The sequence below is a fragment of the Podarcis erhardii genome, assembly GCF_964252035.2.
Source record: "Podarcis erhardii genome assembly, chromosome: 1".
Lineage (NCBI taxonomy): Eukaryota > Metazoa > Chordata > Lepidosauria > Squamata > Lacertidae > Podarcis > Podarcis erhardii.
Window position 1 is genome coordinate 86,203,650 of NC_138497.1, and position 21,108 is coordinate 86,224,757.

Genomic DNA, 21,108 nt, shown 5'->3' on the forward strand with positions numbered 1-21,108 from the left:
TGTTATGCTGGTGCTCTTCGGTAGGTGAGATGGCTCTTCTGGGCGGGATGTCTCATCAGTTGCCTAGACAAGCAGAAGGATGGTGAGGCGCTGGAGCTGTGCCACCTGTGCCTGAGCACACCCTTCAGCACGCTCCAGTGTAAGGCTTTTTAAACTGCAGGGACAGCTCCCCTGCAGTATCTAGAAAACACAGGCGAGTAGGTGGGTGTGCTGCTGTGACAGGCGACTGCTGTTTCCTCCTTCTCTCAATGCCCCATTGCAGAAGAGAGGCTGAGGCAACACCCGGCTTCACAAAAGAGGTGGGAAGAGCCCCATGCCAGGGCGCATACACTGGGCAGCATAGATAGGTGTGTGCATATGTATTTCTAAGCCCCACCCCTCTGGGAAAACCTGAAGTCCGAGAAGAGGAAGGAAGGGCCATGGGCTGTGAAGAGAGCCCACAGATGGGGGCTGCAAAGAAGAGATTGTCTGGGGTTTAACTAAAACTATGGTTTAACGTTTGCCTCCCTGCTCTGGAGCAGCCTTCCCCAACAGAATGCTGTCCATGTTTTGGACGACAACTCTCATCAGCCAACACAGCACAGGGAAAGGGCCTAGGGTCTATGTGCAGATGGGATCAGGTTCAAGCTTTAGCATCCACAAGTAGGATTGGGAGAACTTCCTGCCTGAAACTCTGGAGAGCTGCTGCTAATTGGTGCAGACAGTACTGAGCTAGATGGACCAATTTTCTGCAAGTGGGGTCTCTATGTTCCTCTGGTCTCTTTCCTCCAAACAAGGTTCTGCTCATGCCCCCCGACCACCACCATGTGCACAGACCCATTGTTTGCCATGCTACTGCCATGCAGAAAGAAGTGGTGGCTCAGGATCTCTTCTGGTTAAAGGTCTGCTGCACATGCTGCCTCAAGTTGTGGACCCCATTCCTCACCCTCATTCTCCTTCTGTGCCCAGTCCAGGCTTGCCTCATGCCCATGTCCAAGATCCAAGCTCATGCATGTGTGGTAGTGTTTGTGCCGTAGTCCAACGCTTGTGGCCCATTTCATTCATGGAGAGGCTGCTCTGAAAGGCTTTTTTTTTTTTTTTACTTGCGCAGCCGCAGCCCGGCAGCGTTTGGCACATATACAAAGAGAAAGAGAGGACAAAACAAAGAAAAACGAGAGTGCAAGGTTTCTGTGGTGACAACAGTGGCGATTGGTGACAGAAACATGCAGTTTCTCCATGAAGGAGAGGCTTTTCTGAGCTGTGTTGGACCCTCCCTTGTCCCCATCCTGAAACAGGTGGTGAATCTTTCCTGCTCCTGTCCCCTTAAAGAGGAGACACTAAGAGACTCACAGCCCCCACCTCCCACATGATAGATAACAAGGAGACAAGCTCCAAATGTGGGGGCCACCACACTTTGACAGGGTCCGGTGCAGGGGGACACTCCCACCCCAGCTCTTTGAGGCTAGGGAGGGTAAAAAAGGGTGACACCCATCCCCCGGCATGGGCCTGAAGGGAAAGATACGAAGACTGCAGGACCCTGTCCCCCCAACCCCGGGTCCAGCAGAGCTCTTCAGGCCCAACTCTTTGTCAATAATAAATTAATACAAATAACTGCAACAAGAATATGTACATGGATGTTCCCCCCCAGTCCCAGTCCCCTGACTACCCTGATCCTCAAACCAAAATGAGGAACAGGGGGAAGGGGAAGTAGAAGGGGGGTATCGAAAAGGCTCATTGCCTGGATACCAGCCGAATGCCCCATACTTGCTCCAGCTCCACCTCACACACGCTCACACACTCACACTTGCACACTTCAACAGTTAGACAGCCCAGCCCAGGTGGCCCAGATGCCCACCCCTCCCTCCTCCCTTCCCTCCTTGAGTTGCCCATTCAAGCAGTATGCCAGGCACTGGTATGGGCAAGGGGCCCGGGGCCCAGAGGACCCCATTTCCCTGAGCTGGCTGCCCCAGCCAGACTAGAGTGAACTGAGTCAAATCCTACCACTTGTGCCCTGAAAAAGTCCTTGCGGGGGTCAGTTCAGGCAAAGACAAAGCTCCAGGACAAGGAGTGGGTCCATCGTGTGGCAAGACAACAGCACAGGAACACCCCGTTGGCCCCTCCATCTATGAGTCACTCCAACAGTGGTGGGTGGGGAATGTTGACAGTTCCTTGTCATTTTCATGCAGGCGATTGGCTCTTTCCTTTTCACCCTTCACTGCATTCCGCAGTCCTGGCTCGGGTGGGTTAGCAACCAGGTCTCTCTTCAGCCCTTTGCCCCAAGCACCTGCTCATGTACGCTTTCCTTGCCCCTTGTTGCAGGGCAGCTTAGCTGGAGCCAGAGTTGCACTGGGGAGAATTCCGCATATCCTTGCAGTGTGAGAGAAACTGGGCTACAACTGCATGTCCAGGCCAGGTCTACGAATGCCAGCAAAGAGTATCTGCAAGTCCTCACGGGAACATAGGCGCTAGGCTAAGCCCACACAGCCTGACCTGCGTGACCGTGCGAGGGCAGCGTCCTTGTGACCTGGCGGGAGGTGCTGCACTATACCCGCATTGCAGGGCCAGAGCCCGTTGTCAGGGGCACGGTGGAGCCACAGTCATAGTCAATGTCAATGGTGGCATGAGCGTTGGCCAGGAGGCTGTTGAGAGAGGATCCCGTCTGCCGCTCCCGGAAGCTCTGTATGTAACTCTACAAGGAGGAGGAAAGCAGAAGATGAGGGTGCTGCCTCCATCCCCCATCTGTGATTGAAACTTCCCTGTGTGGAAGGACTTGCCTGTGACTTGCTCCTGAGTGCTTTGGGCAGGTCCAGCCTCTTCCCACCTCAATTCCTGGGACAAGGCCCTTCCTAATGGCTGCCATATCACCCTCTCCTTGCAAGTAACCAAGAACCAGCTGTTCTTCCACACAATGCCTTGAGATGTAATAGGATTTATTTTCTCCCACATCTACTGGAAAGGGCTCATAGTGCTTCCTGGGGTAGGGGTAGGAGGAGCTTCTGGTCCTGCTGGAAATGACTGGTAGGGAGGCTGAGGTTTGCCTCTCTGTGCTGTGACCAGGAAAACTAAGGGCTGCAGTGAGGTGTGAACAGTAAAAGTGTGAACTGCAGATGTGCATTATTAGACAGATAATCTGCATATGTCCAGAAGCCACAGACAGCCATTCAATATTCTATGGTGCCTGTCCATAAAAGTTTAAGAATGTGTGTCTGCCATTCACACGTTCCATATTGACCATACTGGGGCACTGTCAGAGCCCTGTTACCTTGCAATTTTGAACAGATCACAATACCTTAGTTTTCTATGAAGCTCAACACCCTAGTACAGGGAGGGTGCCACAACAGAGCACAGCTTGTCCCAGGCTATTTGTACTTGGGAAGACTTTGGGAATGAATTGATGAGAGACTTACTGGATGTATGCATTGGCTGGCATAGTTATGCATGTTCACTTTCATTTAAAGATCACCCTGTTCTTCTGCTATGTCATGAGAAAATCACTGCCTTTCCCCCACATCAATTAGCAAAGCTCCCCAAGGACCACCAGACAACACTATTTGTACAAGGCAGAGAATCCTCCAGAACTTCCAGAGACACATGAAGAAAATGTTAAGAGACACAGAGCTCTGCTTTTGGTTCCTAACTGAAACTGCCAAATGTAGAGCAAAAAGCAGAACTTGGACAAAGTTTCTCTACCCATCTTCCCTCTATATATGTTATGCCATGGTGTTCTTGTCTCGCAGTGGGCTTCCTGCATATAGAGGCATCAATGGGGGTGGGAGTGGCCAACAGTGCTGGGAGTCCCACCGAACTGTTTACCTGCTCCTCTCTCTATGGGAATTCCATACAGATAGTCTGTATGAATGGAGTGTGGGAAGCAAAGGGTGCAGAAGCCAGAGACACTTCTGTCCTATACAGATGGGTTTCTGAATGTGGGAAGCATGACTGACAGGGCTGGCTCTTAAGGCGGAAGTGTGTCACTGATGATCCAAAAGCAAAGGAAACAGCAGGAAAGCCTGGAGGAATAGAACTGGGAGCAAGTTGACTCCCATCAGTCTTTACCCCTAGGGAGCTGGATTCTTTGCAGTGTAAGACATACAGTCCCACCACCCTAGCCCTGTGCAGGAGGGCACTGGCATTGACTCACTGGGGAGAGAACATCCCCATCAAATCGGCGCACAGGATTAGGCTTGCGACGGTAGGCAGGCTCCGGTGGGTGGGCCTTGTGTTGCACGTGGGGATGGGGGTGTGGCCGCCTCTTCTTCTTCTTCTCCTTGCGCTCTTCTCGTTGCTTGATCCGCATCAGCTGAACACGGCGCTGCTGCCGACTGATAATTACTGGGGGGGGGCAGGAGAGAGAAGAGAAGGGGGTGTGGTCAGAAGGGGTGGCCCAAGGTACCAAGCAGATGCCACTACTGGAATGCTTTGCTGTGGGATGAAGTGAAAGCCAAAAGCAGAGTTGGGATACCACCTCCCATAACCAGGTAAATTCATAATTGGCAGAGCCAACATGAAGTATTAGGTGTGGTGACTGGGGAATGCACCTGTAGCCTCAAGGTGCAAAGTTCCAAACCATTTTTATTCCAGGAAGCTGCCACTGAGATAAATGAGGTGCCAACACATAGCAGCATTTGCTACCTAAGGGAGCTAGCCTCCTTTCACTACAGCAGGAATCTCAAGGTGGCTGAGCATGATTCATGCTTTTCATACAAGGCATCACCTGCTAACAGGCTTGTTGCAACTACTGTTTGGATGCAATATGTAGTAGTTTAGCCCTCAGAGAAAAGGTGTACCCTCTGGAATGTACCCTCTGTAACTCAGAATAAGGGTTCAAAGCATTAATTGGTTAATTTCTGCTAAATTCTTAACAACAGATAAAAAATAATCCTCAATTTAATTGTTAGGGGGCAGACTTGTGTGTCTTCTCCCCTCTCCCTCAGCCAAATTTGTGGAAAAGGGAACTTCAAGATGGCTCCCAGTTTATAACCACAGCTGGGACACAGCCTGTCTTCCTGGCTGAAATCACTAATGTTTTCCTTCTGGCAATAAGAACCACAGGCAAGTGAAGATGACAGTTCAAATTTTATGCCAATGTCCACCCCCCTTCCTACCCACCCTGCTGCACCGCACTCACCTTCCGTGTGGGAATATCCCTCTGCCGTGACTTTCCACTGCACCAGGACGCCCAACAATGCCAAGACTGGCCAAGTGCCCAAGATGACCCAGCTGTACCAGCAGATGGGCCGGGCGGGAGCTACCTTGACGCGCTCGTAGACGTACTGCAGCAGCAGGAAGAGCTCAACAAAGTAGTCGGCAGTGGCGGTCATGACGGCACTGCCAAAGACAGCGGTGGAGAGCGTGGTGAAGAGGCGCTGCCACTGCAAGGTGAGCACCGCACACAGCATGCCCACGCCGAGCAGCAAACCGATGGGGATCCAGACGGTAGGCGGGTGGTAGAACTGCTCCATCACCACCAGTGTAGCCACCGCCAGCAGCAGCCCCAGCAGCAGCCCGACCATGAAGAGCCCAACGCTGCGCACAAGCATGGTCACCAGCCCGCAGAGTACCCCGATGCCCAGCCCGATGCCCACGGAGGCCTCGACGCTCAGCTGGGTGTCCAGCACCCGCTCTTTGTAGCACAACATGAAGATGATCACGGAGCCAAACATCAGTCCTGTCAGGAACATCACCGCCTTGAAGCATCGGTACCCTGAGGAAAGGAAGAAATGGATGCTAGCGGCTGTTGCTGCAGTCAGGAACACAGGACGGGTCGCCCATCTGTTGGGTTGAGCAGGGCAGGCTATCCACATTCCTTTGAGCCACCTGCACTGAAAGTCCTGGCCTCTGACTTAGGAGGCTCATGCAGAATACCTACGCAATGTCCTACACTTACACACAGAGGAAGATATTCTGTGCTTATATCACAAAGGCTGGGGAGTCCTAATATCCAGGGCTTCAAAGAGCATGCTGCCTTACATGAGCATTCACCAACTGATCTGTGTAATGCATAAGTGGATGCACAGCAGTGTCTCAGGGAAAGCCAGTGCTAGCTTTTTCTCCTGGGACGCTGATGCGGTCAGCAAAGGAGCCCCGTTATGCATTCTGGAAAACAAATGCTAGTTCCTGTAAGTCACATGGACTGGCAAGGACCCATACAGGCTAAAGCACCCACTTGGGTGTCTTCTGTAGAATCAAAAGCATTAACACAGCTCTCTGCTGTTGGAACGGCTTGGAATTACATTAGGTTTTTTTTTTTTTTTCCATATCAAACTGTTAGCATATTGCATATCAAAATTATAATGATTAAAATACAAATCAACCCCCTCCCTTGTTTAGTGCATTAGGTATTGAATGGGGAGGGCTAATAGAGCAAGCTAGCAGTAAGCTACAAAAACTGGGAACCTGCCTTTTCCATCTCCCTAGCAGCCTCATCCTAAACATGCATATTCAAAAATGCCCCCATAGTTTTGAGTGCAAGCTCAAGCGTGAGTCCCACTTCATGCCTGTTGCAGACATACTGTGACACAGGGTTGGCTTTGAGTGGAATGGGCTCCCTGGGCCTCATAAGGGCACTGAGTTCATTCATCTCCTTTGCCCCCATGCCTCAGCTCAAACTGTCCTCCAGGCACCTAGGACAGCACACAGACCCACCCAAACCCTTTCTCACCAAAGAAGCAGTAGATGATCCCAAAGAGGCAGCACATGGCGCAGACCACCGAGGGTACCACTTGGTAGCGCCGCTCAATCTCCTCCTCACAGCTGTATGTCCGGTCTTGGTTTGGCACGTGTGGCAGCAGCGGGAAACGCAGGGTCTGTACTGTTGACGTCATGGCTCTTTAGGGTCTCCTGGGGCAATGTCAGGCTCCCCACTCCCTCCCCGTCACCTGTCTCATGGCATTGCTTCCATCTGTGGAGAGAGAGAGAGAGAGAGAGAGAGAGAGAGAGAGAGATTGAGGGTGGATGGGACAAAAAAGGTGAGACCTGAAGGCATAATGTATTCTGCACTCTGCAGGGCTGTTCCACTCATTAAGAAACAACTCCCACTTTTCTGGAGGCTGCAATGAGGGTTTTAAAAAAAGTGACGAGATTAGAGATGGGAACACCCACTAACTCCCTGGGCCCCAAGCCAAGTCCAACTAGTCATTCCTGGCAGGCAAAAAGATGGTTTGAGTGTTGGCAATATATTATGCAAGGGGCAGAGCAGGCCAAGCATCCTAGCTGGGCCTCTAGGATTCCCGTTGATCTTTCTCCACCTCTGTCCCAGGAGTACCAATCTCACTGAGTCACCCCAGCCTCAGCCTGCCAGGGAGCTTAGCAGCATATTCCATGTCGGAATGGAATCAGAGCAATGCTGAGAGGAAGAGGAGGGCGCTGAGCAAGGGATGGGACAACAACAACTTTCCAAAATGGAAAAGCGGGCGGCGGGGGGGTAGGGAATGTGGCTATAAAGAGAATCGCCACCATATGGTCTCCACGGCAACCGAGCAAAGAACAGATGATACTTTTAGGAACGTACATGCTCCCCCACTTCCAACACTCACCCCCACCCCACCCCACCTTCTTCCTCAAAGAACCTGTGGGGTAGGAGAATGAGTCACCAAAGAGGGAGATGTAGCAGTTCGGGAAAGCATCTGCCAGAGATTTGAGTTTCATTAACCCTGTGTGCAGGATGGCTGGCTGGCTGGCTGAGAGCAGCTCTGAAGACAAAGGAGGACTGGTTAGTCGGCTGAAGCATCTTCCTTCTTCTTTACCTCTGATGTTCAGCCTTGGATTAGAGAGTCCCTGAGTGCTGTTGTAAGCTAGAGCAGTGTCCGCACCCCAACCCCTCCCCATTTCCTCATTTCTGGTGGATTGCAGGCTGGAAGGCACAACAGAGAAAAGCCTTTTGTGTTACTTCTCCCTTGCTCACACATGCTCAGATCCGTCCAGCACGAACCAAGCCCTCCCCACTCCAGCAGCCCCCAAGTAAGAAAGGACAGGACACTCTAATGATGCAACTGGGGTTGGAGGTGGGGTGTTTCTGAACCCACTTCCAGACAGGTGAGGTTTTTGGAAATATTGTAGCTAATGTTTAGGGAAGTTTTTAATATTTAATGCTGTATTGTTTTTAACACTCGATTGGGAGCCGCCCAGAGTGGCTGTGGAAACTCAGCCAGATGGGTGGGGTATAAATAAATTATTATTATTATTATTATTATTATTATTATTATTATTATTACTACTACTACTACTACTACTACTAATGTCCCCTTTCACACCCTAGCACAGAAGAGCTGTGTTTGCAGGGTAGGGGCTCAGTGGCATGGGGATGGGTGAGGAGACTTTAAGAAAGCGTGGCTGGAGACATGTAGCCCACAAGCAGGTCAAGAGCCTGGGAAATCTCATCCCAACGTGCGCGCGTCCCCCTCCCCGCCGCCTCAGTCTGTCTGCATGTCTGTCTGTCTGCCATTCCCCCCTCCCCGCTGACGCCAGCACCAATGGCCGCTAGTACTGAAAGCATGCCGCCTACGGATTGGTGCACTCTCTGTTGCTAAGGAAAACAAGTCATTTTCCCATTGGATGCTGAGAAATTACCAAACGCCGGCCTTCTCCTCGGCTATATCTTTTTCGCTTTGTTTCAGCAACTCGGCTTTTTCCTCACGAAGCCCCGCCTGCTCTTGGAATGTGGCTTTACTTCTCTCTCACGCCCCCCCTTGATTCTCTTCAGTTTTTATCCCACCTGCAACCCCCTCCCCCCCCAAAAAGCCGTGTGCCAATGGCCCTTATTCCAAATATGTGTCCGCCCTGCTGGCTCCCCAGACACTTGATAGCCCTCAAACATCCCCTGAAACCCCCACATTACAACTGGCAGAGATAAAAAGGGGCTATCATGCACACACTATTAGTGCAACCACAGACACAACTTGTGTCACAGAAGGACAGAACAGCTCATCCTAGTGCCACTTGCTTCCCACTCCCAAGTGGCTCCTGGCTTGACAGGAGCTGGTAACCCTTGTGACATGGAAAGGCCTGCCATCAAGTTTGGGAGCTACAGATCCAGAAAAAGCACTGCCTGAGGAGGACTGTGCTAACCCAGTTCTTATTCTTAGGAGGATCTAAGGTTTACTTCATTCAAACAACAACAACAGCAACATATAGAATATTTGATGTCAGCAAGTAAATCTTCTAGGTATGTGGGTTACACCAAGAACGGCTGACACTAAGAACTTTGGACTTTCCCCCTCCACAACTCAACACACAAAGACAAAGCAACTTCAATTTCTGTTGTCACCTCAAGTCAAAGCTGCCCACTGTATGGAGAACATAGTTCATCATTTGCCAATGGAAGCTTTACTGCGGTAGGCATGTAACCATTTGACAAGCTGGTCATCCATAACGTCCTGCCATAGGCTTTAAAAGGTTATTAGACAGATCCATGGAGGACACCAGTGGCTTCTGGCTTCGTGTTGTGTCTCCAGTGTCGGAGACAATATGCCTTTGAATCCCAGTCACTGAGAATCGCAAGTGGGGAAGGTACTATTGCACCAACTCCTGTTTGTGGACTTTCCATGGGCATCTGATCAGCCACTGTGAGAACAGGATGCTAGACCAGATGGGCCACTGACCTGATCCAGCAGGACTCTTCTTATGTTCTTATGCTATCAGTGAAGACAATTCCCCCCACATCCATTCCCTGACAGAAATCTAGGGAAGCAATGGGAATAATGGACCCTCCTCACCACCTGGTAGAAGATCACAGATGACTGGCAAGGTAAATTGTTACACAGCCATATGTATTCCCCCTGTATCATCACTATCTGGTTGATCATCGCCTCATGATCTGCACATCAGTGAATCATGTCACACAGTATTCAGACAAGCTGGATCAAGAGATGCAAAGTAAGTACTGTATATCATTCATAGGGAAGTGATAATCAAAACTATCAGAAAGTTGCTTTCCCACTTGTCTCTGCAGAAAACAGAGGGCTGCCTGACAGCAGTAAAATGGGCAAAATTAAGGCAGTCTCTTAACAAATGCAGAGTTAATAGCCACACATTGGGATTTAAATTAGAGGTGTGCTGGGCTCATTCCCAACATCTTCAGAATACCAGGTGCCATGTAGGATTTTCCATCAAGTAACATCAGTGGGAAACTGACTGATCTGGAGGGGGGTTGATATACACCCACCTGCCATACAATCAGGAATGGTCCATGATAAACATTGTAACTGAGCCAGGTAATCCAGGCATCCTGGATGGAGTAATACCCACAACTGTGGCCAGTGTAGTTCCTCCTACAAGCTTCTGTAGTCTATGTCATTAAAAACAGCTTCTAAATATAATTGAAAATGTAAGACCATAAGACATATGGCGGATTAAACTAAAGCTCCATCTACAGTATCCCAGCATCCTGTGGCCAGCCAATGCCTCTTAGAAGCCCCAAAGCAGAACTGGAGGGCAACAGCCCTTTCCTGTTGTTTATTCCTAGCATTTAAAAATGTAAGCGCGGTCCTGCTGGATCAGACCTTAGGCCCATCAAGTACAGCATCCAGATGCCCCAGGGAAGCCTGCAAGCAGTACCTGAGTACAACAGTGCCCTCTCTATTTGTGCTCCCTGGTGACATATTCAGAGGCATACTGCCTCCAACAGCGGAGGCAGATCATAGCCATTATGGCTATACCCCACTGATAGCCTTATCCTCCATGAATTTGTCTAATCTTTTAAAGAGTGTTCAGAGGTATGCTGCCACTGAACATGTAAGCTGGTTTGGGGAAAGTGGGAGCAAAATGCTTGGTCTGTGTACATAGTTTATGCCAGGATCTCTTGTTGAACACTTTGCTCCTGGATTGGAATTCTGGTCCACTCTAATGAGTGTTTACTTAGAAATCCCATTTAATTCAAGTAAGTGCACATGGAATGGCAACTTTAAAATCAATAAAGTATTGCCACCATGTGGGTCTCAGAGCAAAAAATTGCTACTAAATGCAAAGGAGAATCATAGAATTATAGAGCTGGAAAGGGATTCCTGAGAATCGTCTAGTCCAATTCTAACTAACTTTTTGTTGGTATGGCAATATGCAAGATGTTGAACTAGTCATATCTGTATAACATGTAAGCTTGCATAATTGAAGCTTGGTGAACCTCAAAATCCTCCACATTTCTACCATAACAAGATTCAATCAAAAGAAATCACTCACCTAGTTTATATCTCTGAAAATCACACAGATCCATGGAGCTGACACAAACAAACTGTCATGCTCTTGTTCCCAAACAGCAACATTTGGCATCATGCCAGCAACTATCTGCCAAAATCATTCCAAACCTAAGTGTGGAAAATCCAGCCCTTAACAGTTTATCTCTAGGCAAGCTCCAATTTGTTTTTCTCTGTGGCACAGTCTTTCCAGCTCTCTCCCCCCCACTCCGCACCAAATCCCTGCCAGTTATTCTAATCTCCCTCTTTCCACGTGGTCCTGTTGCCTAGGGAGGAAGAAAGGCCAATGCAGTTCACAGCTAGCTAATGCCTGCTATGGGCCCAGAAGTAGCTCTGATACAGACACAGATACCTGTTCTGTAAGGAGGGGCTCTCAATCTGTAAACCCTGTTAAGAAGTGTGTATCTGAACAAACAAGGTTCTGCCCAGGCTGACACCAGGTACCACAGCCTGTGACCTTTCCTCTCCTCTGTGGGAGCAGGGAAACTCAAACCTTGATACTTTTTAGTGTTTAATATATTTGAGTGTTGCTCCCCACCCCCAAGGCAGCTAGAGGAGAATCATGACCCTGCTATGGGTTCCAGGCCAACTGGCTCAACTGCAGTCCAGGAATTGGATGAATCCTCTTCCACAGTGATTGAGGGCAAGAGTGCCCACTTTCCCACAGGCTCTCTTCACGTGTGCCTACACAACCCTTTTGCCCTCAACTAGAGCAAGGAGACAGACCTTTTCATACAAATGTAATCTTGATTATTTCATAGGGAAGAGGAATAGGGAGGCAGAGGAACTTTCTTTATACCACTTCCTGGAAACCTGATAGGAGTATGTCTGGGATTGTCCTGGAAACCAGGCCACTCCACAAAGGAGCTGTGCCCAATACTGCAATCCTAGGTTCTCTCAGCAAGGGAGATGATAAGAAAAGGTTGTGACAATGTAGATTCTGCATGTGAAGTTTTAGGAAAGAAAGACCGGTCTAGACCAACAGAAGACACTATGAGGAAGGCATGAGAGCATGTTGCGGATTCTTACTTAGTAGGAGTGGGGTAAGGATAGTTGTGGAAGGACTAGGAAGACACTGCCTCACCTTTCGTTGCAGGATGCAGAAACATGAATAACCAAGCTGTTCCTATTTTAGGGGAAAGTGCCAGGGCACAATGTTATGCCAGGAACTTTTCTTCTGGGCTAGGGTTAGGCACACCTACTCTGATAGGATCTGTGTGCAATATGGAAGGGAATCCTTGGCACCTTATCCTCTTCCTGCCACTGGGATTACTGTGACAGCTTGCTGAAAAGCTCCTAATGAGAGAATCCTATTAACCTGGGAGTAACCCAGGGGAGTGGCAGTACTTTGAGGAGAATCTGCAGGACAGGGCCCTGTCCTTCAGGTACTCCTAGTTGCACTAGTTGTGCTCTAAGGAAACACTGTGCAGAGTTTTCACAGAGGTGGCAATAAGGTATTTATATTATGTTCTAGGAATGTTTTTTTTAAAAAAAAGATTTTGTAACACTAGTATTGGAAAGCACCCAAATCAACCACACTTGGTACAAAAGTCAGCTGCAAGCATTACACACATATAAACACACACTACCCAGAGCCTGTGGGCTGCACCTAAGAATTTTTGACTCCAGAGAAGGACTAGCTCAGGATCTTCCTGTCTATGCTCCTCTCAGTGGCCGACTGGAGGGCCCTAGCATAGGATAGCTGTTTTGTCCCTGTAGCTAGTGTGTCTGAAGGATATCAAGCATGGGGCAGGTTTAAAGGAGAAATGCACTTTACTGGGGCATAGCCAGGTTGCAAGAACCTGATGCTTTCCTGTTCTGTGCAAATCTCACATGACCATACCATAGCCTCTCTTCACATTGCCTGGCTCCATGCAGTGCCAGCCCTCTACTGCAATCTGGTTGACAGATTCTATCCCATTCCATAGCAAGACATGCTGACCTTTTCTATTCCCAAGCACAAAGCTTGCCCATCCAACCTTGGACTTGCAGGTGTTTCTGGAAAGGGTTCCTTATTTTGTTTTGCAAGTATTGAGTACGATGAAAACCCATTCCCTGTGTTGACTGCTATCAATTCAAATGGAAAGCAGAACTGGAAAATGTGATGCTGCAGTGATAGCTCTAAATTAGTCACACTCATACCCCTCTCTAGGAAGCACAACTTTTCTGAAGTAGTTCCTGTGTTGGCATTATGGTGGCTGGTGTAGATTAGCTCCACCAGCCTGCATTCCATCTCCCCCCTCTGCCTGCCTGACACATACCTGGCTATGTTCATCCATTTACAACTCAGCCTGCTCCATCTACTTATCAGCTTGTTCCTGCCACTAGTGCAAGCTGGACCAGGTTTCATTCTTGTTTGGGACTGGCAGATCCCATAAGGGAAGCTGCAGAGTTGCTAGGATACAGAGCTGCAAAGACTTCTGGGGAGCCCGCCAGACTCCCTTTGTTTGGAAAGAGGGGGTCCCCAGGGGATCCTGGGCTGGTGGACCCAGAGATGCCTACAGATAGCTATCTCGACTTAGGATACAATGGTTCTCTTTTTGAAGCGGGAGGATTGTTTTCATCCAGCCAATCGAGGATTTTGCTTTTGTTTCTTTTAAACTCAGCCTTTGTTGACATAGGTTTATGCTAATTAATAACTAGAAATAGAAGGCTGGGCTTTTATTGTTCTCCCTGCGGGGAATCACATCTAAGCAACACAAGCCAGAAGAAGTAGGGGCTTTAGGCAGACACACTTTTTGGAACTACCCTTCCAGCGGGGTGAGGGAAGGCTGATAATCCCTGAGCCTGGCAAAGTGTGATGTGTGGCTCACCGCAGCCCTGGACGGGCGAAGCCTGTTGGGTATGTGTGGGGGACAGTCTGGAATAGCACCCGTCCGCTACCCGCTTCGTGCGCATCTCTCCCCTGGCTCGGCGGCCTTCAGGGCTGCTTTAGCATGGCTGCGCGGGTGACGGGCGTCCACGTGAACTCAACCCCGCTGCCTCTCCAACTTCTTCCCACTGCCTGCTGCCCCCGGGCAGGAGAGACAGCGAGGCACAGCCATCCATGGCTTTCCTCTCGCTGGCATTTACCCAGCGCTGCCGAGGCGCCCAGCTCGCTCTTTGTGCGCTTCCCAGTCATTCAGCGCCGCCTTTTTTTCTTTCCTTCTCCAACAATCCCGTTCATTTAATGCTCCGCGATCGAGTCCTCCTTCCCTTTTCCCAGCCCATCGGCGGTGGCGGCGACCGTCTCTCTCTCTCTCCCTCTTTCCTTCCGTCTCCCTTCCTCCTCCGGTAAGGGGCGCTGCAAAGGAGCAGCAGACCCAGCCAGCAACCCTCTCCCTCTCCTCTTCCCCGCGGCGGTTCCCCCCTACCTGCTCGGCCCGGCCTCGAACCCGGCCCGCCAGAGCCCGCCCGGCTCGGCCCGGTGCTGAGGGACAGCTCCGCGTGACGTCAGCGCCCAGGTCCTCTCCCTCGGCCGCCCCCCCCCGCTCCTCCGCCGCTCCTCGCGCGCGCGGCGGCCGAGAAAGGCTGCCTGGAGCGGATGCAGCCAGGCGCGCGCCACGGACACAACAAATAGGCTGCTGCTGCCGCCGCCGCTGCTTCTTCCTTCCGTTCCCCTTCCAGCTCCTCCCTCGCCGTCCGCCCCCAACCCTCCTCATCCCCCGCGCCGCTTAGGGCCTGGAGCGCGCGGCGGTGGTAGCGGGGGCTCCGCACAGGCGAGCGTGTGTCACACAGGCACGCACACCCGCAGAGCCTCCTCCGCGGGATCCTATCCGCTCAAGGAGCACTTGTTAGGCATGCATCCCGCCCCCCCGCTTCCAGTGCGTTGCGTCGGCGGGCCCTTGGCGCTTCCCTATTGTCATGGCACTGCATCAATCGCCGCCTTGGTGGATCTCTCTACCCCTCCCCCGCTCCCCGCCTCGCGCTCCGATTTTGGTTTCCTCCCCGCCCCCGCGCTCCGCACTACCTGCGATCCTTACTATGTTGTGCACCACCACTGTGCAAGCCCGCTTGCCGGACAGCCTACGCTGGCTCCTTCGCCATATGGCACCTTGTGAGACTGTCCACTTCTGCCCCGCCCCCAACTGCATTGCTCCAGCGGCTTCGTCGGTCTACCTCTGGCTGGATTGCAACTATTGTTTGCATCGCTCCCCGCTCCAGTGCAGTGAATTTCCCAGACCTGCTGTAATGTAAAAACAAAAAAACACTCCATTTAGAAAAAAGAATTGTTTTGTTTAGTTTTTTTTGTCTAGGAAAAGCTTTCTACTAGCAGAGACACACCATGTAAACAATGTTTTATGTGCTGAGACACCCCAGTCTCGGGTGAATGCAGCCCCACCACCTTGGAGTCTCTGCCTTGACTTGCCTGAGGACTGATGTTCTCCTAAGGCCATGCCCCCTCATCAGCCCTGCTCTGTGCCCCCCTCCAGCATTATTGGTTTGAATGGGTAGTTGAACTCTGTCTGATAATGCCTCTTTGTGTGTGGTTCTACACTCACTTGGTTGTTTGGAAGAGGAAAAGATGGGGGTCGGGGTGTGTAGAAACATCTCACATTTGCTTTTTTGGAATGTACCCTGCTGAAGAAAGGTAAGAATCACTTCCATTGCTCCATCCACTTTTGTCTGTGGGCCGGCATTCTGGCTGTTCTTTCTGTTATTTGTATCCTGGAATTCGTCCCAAAGGAGCCCAGGGCAGCAAACACTTCAGTAATAACAATACAGTACAACTGAATACATTTTAAAACGGTTAAAAACACATAGAAAACAATAAAACGCAATAAAACATTTGAAGCGAATTTAAGAACAGCTATAACCAATTGATGTGTCTGGATAGCTCTGCTGAAACAAAAGTTTTCAGCAGGTGTCCAAAGGAGCAGTGATGGCACTTCCTTAATGTTGATAGGCAGAGAGTTCCAAAGTACAGGTTGCTGCTGCAAATATCTATTACAATATATATATATATATATATATATATATATATATATATATATATATATATATATATATATATGTGTGTGTGTGTGTGTGTGTGTGTGTGTGTATATATATATATATGGAGGTTTTGGTGTCCTCGGGTGTCTTCCCGTGTAAAAGTTGGGGTGTCTAGGCGACGTTTCGACGAGGTCTCACTCGTCATCTTCAGGCTGGTGCTTTCGGCTTCTTGTTACTGGAACAGAGCAGGATCTCAGTGTTTGAGTTCCTATAAATACTGTAGAGGGGGTGTGGTGTATAGCCTCCAATGTTCTGGGCAGAGAGGAAGTTCCCAGGCTAGTTCTTTTGATATCCTGAGTACCACTTAGGTGGGTCATTAGGTGTGGATTAGTTGTTAAAGTCTTTGTGTCTTGACCTCTTGAACTTTGTGAAGAGTTTTCCTGAGAAGATGGCATGGCCCTCCTTCCTTATATCAAGGGCACTACAGATAAAATTAGCAAAATCCTCCATAAACACAATATCAAAACAGCCTTTTGCACCAACCAAAAAATAGCCAATATCCTCAGAAACCCCAAGGATAAAATCCAGTTGGAAAACCAAGGGATCTATGAAATACCCTGCAAAGTCTGCCCAGCCACGTACATTGGACAAACAAACAGACGAATAAATGCACGTATCGCAGAACACAAGAATGCCGTCAAAAAAGAAGAAAAAACTTCCTCTCTTTTCCAACACATGAAAGAAACAGGACACGAAATTAATTTTGCAGATTCCAAATTGCTCTTTAACACGGAACATCACCACAAGAGAATAATCATGGAAGCCATCGAGATAGAGAAACACCCTCACAACATGAACAAGCGTGACGACACATCCCGCTTGCCAGACATCTGGAAATTAGCCCTCCCCACAAAAACTGACACCAGATCCAGAGGCACACAGAACGCCAACACCAATCAACCACACCAGACCCAAACCCAGACCCTCTCCACAGATGAATTACAGACACCATCCAGTAGCCAATCCATGGTGGCACCTCCGGATGCTGCACCCCCCTGCAATCCCTACACAGATCTGGCTGACACAAGCCACAAAACCACAGCTCGCCCCTATACACGAAGCCAAGCCAGAGCACAACTAAGTACAGTACAGCCATCTTCTCAGGAAAACTCTTCACAAAGTTCAAGAGGTCAAGACACAAAGACTTTAACAACTAATCCACACCTAATGACCCACCTAAGTGGTACTCAGGATATCACTCAAGAAATCACTCAAGATATCTCTCAAGTAATTAAGGAACAAAAGAAGAAAAGGCACACTAGCCTGGGAACTTCCTCTCTGCCCAGAACATTGGAGGCTATACACCACACCCCCTCTACAGTATTTATAGGAACTCAAACACTGAGATCCTGCTCTGTTCCAGTAACAAGAAGCCGAAAGCACCAGCCTGAAGATGACGAGTGAGACCTCGTCGAAACGTCGCCTAGACACCCCAACTTTTACACGGGAAGACACCCGAGGACACCAAAACCTGCATTCCTGTACCCGTGAAAATCTACGAAAGCAAATATCTTACCTCTACGGGGAGGAAACCTTCCAGCTGACAAGAACCTACGAGAAACTAGAAGTCCGAAGAGCCACCATCTTATGTGATCTCTTGTTCCTACGCAACTGCCGAGACAACAACTTAATTCCCACATGCTTCCAACTTAAATTCCATTCTAAAACCCCAGCCACCGAAAGGATCCTGAAACGAACTGAACTATCCCTAATCAGAAACGAACTACACAAGAAAAGATACCTACTAGACCAAACCAACAAAGATCTACTCACTCTTCACCTCAAACTCTGTAACAAAATCCACCCTGCACTCTGGGACAAATGCAAACAACTAGCCGTCTGGAGAGCTGAAACGGAGACCTCACATAAGACAGACACACACACCAACAAACTCCACAAACTAGAGAAACGCCAGAAGCCCAGCCACCCTCCACAGCAACCCATGAAACAAACAGTACATAACATATCAGACAGGATCCTCACCACAACTGAAACCAAAGTACTCTCCAAAGGTTTCAACTTTGCAGTCGCCCCGAGACGCATCCCCACGGAAAACATCATATGCGGAGTCGAAGCTAGCCTAACCAAAATCAACCCAGATGAAGCCAATAAAATCAGACTTGAAGTCACCAACATCCTCTGCTCCAGCAAACCACCCAGAAGCAATTTACACAAAGAAGAACAGAAAGCACTCACCAACCTGAGGAAAGACAACAACATAATCATTCTCCCAGCAGACAAAGGTAATGCCACAGTGGTGATGAACACATCGGACTACCAAGCAAAACTATCAAATCTACTCCAAGATCCTGCCTACAAACCTATAAAAACAGATCCCACCACCTACCTGGAAAAAACCACCAAATCCAAAATAAAAGCCTCTCCTATCAGTGAAGAAATCCAGCTAAGAATCATCCCCAGAGAAAAATCATCCAGATGCCCCAAACTCTACGGCCTCCCCAAGATACACAAAGAAGGAACACCACTCAGACCAATAGTCAGCTCCATAGGCTCACCTCTACAAAATCTCGCTAAATTTCTCGCCAAGCAACTTCAGCCCTATGCAGAATCCATCTCTTCACACGTACCAAACTCCTTCCAGTTCATAGAAACAATAAAGAAGCAAAACCTACATCCTAATGACCTACTTGTGAGCTTCGATGTTGTATCTCTCTTCACACAAGTGCCCATTAATGAAGCCTTGACAGCTATTCAAAACAAATACAATCCCCCCGAATACATCTTGGACCTGACCAACCACTGCCTAACCAACACGTACTTCATCCACAATGGACAAAGATACAAACAGATAGAAGGAGCACCTATGGGATCACCCCTCTCACCGGTCATCGCAAACCTGTACATGGAACACTTTGAAACCAATGCTTTAGACAAGTCAGAACACAAACCCAAACTTTGGCTCAGATATGTTGACGACACCTTTGTAATTTGGCCACACGGGAAGGAAAAACTGGATAGCTTCCTCACACATCTCAACAACTTACACCCCAAAATACAATTCACTATGGAAATAGAAGCCAACAACCAACTTCCCTTCCTTGACGTCCTAATCTACAAAAAACCTGATGGCTCCCTAGGACACACTATCTACCGGAAAAAAACACACACCAACCGCTACTTACATGCACAATCACACCACCACCCTGCACAAATAAACTCCGTAGCCAAGACTCTCATCTCCAGAACCAAACGCCTGGCTGACAAAGACCACTTGACAACTGAGTTACAGAATCTCTCAAACGTGTTAATTGCCAATGGATACCAGCAAAACAGGATTACGAAGCTAATCCAAAAGGAAACACCCCCCAAAAACCAAGACACAGAAGAAAACAATGGCATGGCCCTCCTTCCTTATATCAAGGGCACTACAGATAAAATTAGCGAAATCCTCCATAAACACAATATCAAAACAGCCTTTTGCACCAACCAAAAAATAGCCAATATCCTCAGAAACCCCAAGGATAAAATCCAGTTGGAAAACCAAGGGATCTATGAAATACCCTGCAAAGTCTGCCCAGCCACGTACATTGGACAAACAAACAGACGAATAAATGCACGTATCGCAGAACACAAGAATGCCGTCAAAAAAGAAGAAAAAACTTCCTCTCTTTTCCAACACATGAAAGAAACAGGACACGAAATTAATTTTGCAGATTCCAAATTGCTCTTTAACACGGAACATCACCACAAGAGAATAATCATGGAAGCCATCGAGATAGAGAAACACCCTCACAACATGAACAAGCGTGATGACACATCCCGCTTGCCAGACATCTGGAAATTAGCCCTCCCCACAAAAACTGACACCAGATCCAGAGGCACACAGAACGCCAACACCAATCAACCACACCAGACCCAAACCCAGACCCTCTCCACAGATGAATTACAGACACCATCCAGTAGCCAATCCATGGTGGCACCTCCGGATGCTGCACCCCCCTGCAATCCCTACACAGATCTGGCTGACACAAGCCACAAAACCACAGCTCGCCCCTATACACGAAGCCAAGCCAGAGCACAACTAAGTACAGTACAGCCATCTTCTCAGGAAAACTCTTCACAAAGTTCAAGAGGTCAAGACACAAAGACTTTAACAACTAATCCACACCTAATGACCCACCTAAGTGGTACTCAGGATATCACTCAAGAAATCACTCAAGATATCTCTCAAGTAATTAAGGAACAAAAGAAGAAAAGGCACACTAGCCTGGGAACTTCCTCTCTGCCCAGAACATTGGAGGCTATACACCACACCCCCTCTACAGTATTTATAGGAACTCAAACACTGAGATCCTGCTCTGTTCCAGTAACAAGAAGCCGAAAGCACCAGCCTGAAGATGACGAGTGAGACCTCGTCGAAACGTCGCCTAGACACCCCAACTTTTACACGGGAAGACACCCGAGGACACCAAAACCTGCATATATATATATATATATATATGCGCTATTGGACTACAACTCCCATCATTCTGACCACTAGTCTTGTAACTAGGAATGATGGGAGTTGTAGTCCAACAACATCTGGGGACCCGTGGCTTGAACTGTTAATGTGGCCTGACCATATGCACAGAAATCTCTAGCTCTCATTGCCATGTGGTCCAGGAACTGCAGCTGCCCCGTGTCCACATTGGGCTGGATTTTTATATACTGCCCCTCACATGTAGGACAGTAGCCAAATCAGTTGCGTTTGGATTACAGGAAGGATATGAGCTTGGCAGGGAAGCCAGATATCCCTGAACCCCAGAGGTCAGTCATTCCACTGGCTTAGGCACGTCATCAAAACTGCTCAAGGCTGAATCCCACTTACCATCTGCTGAGCTCCCTGTGTCATGAGAAGAAGGAGGAGGATGTGTGGGAATGATGATGAGGCACTGCTGCTCCTACTGCCATCTCCTCCCTTCCCACTCTCAGCCTTTAGCAGCTAAGACAGTTTAGATCCTCCTCGGCT

General features: G+C 49.0%; 1 protein-coding gene across 5 annotated transcripts; it reads right to left on the reverse strand.

Annotated features, from left to right (window-relative positions):
* Nucleotides 1–198: 198 nt before the first annotated feature.
* On the reverse strand, nucleotides 199–15,239 carry TMEM198 (transmembrane protein 198). Of its 5 annotated transcripts, none has more exons than XM_081839475.1 (5): nucleotides 15,128–15,239; nucleotides 6,641–6,880; nucleotides 5,108–5,683; nucleotides 4,121–4,311; nucleotides 199–2,668 (listed from the first exon to the last, which is right to left on the reverse strand). In XM_081839475.1, exons 2-5 carry the CDS (start codon nucleotides 6,801–6,803, stop codon nucleotides 2,522–2,524), a joined length of 1,077 nt encoding a protein of 358 aa, XP_081695601.1. In that variant the 5' UTR covers nucleotides 6,804–6,880; nucleotides 15,128–15,239; the 3' UTR covers nucleotides 199–2,521. The 5 variants fall into 5 exon arrangements, with proteins under 5 accessions (XP_081695601.1, XP_081695600.1, XP_081695599.1 ...); XM_081839474.1 differs by having other exon boundaries at nucleotides 15,115–15,236; XM_081839473.1 differs by lacking the exon at nucleotides 15,128–15,239 and adding an exon at nucleotides 14,519–15,023.
* Nucleotides 15,240–21,108: the final 5,869 nt, after the last annotated feature.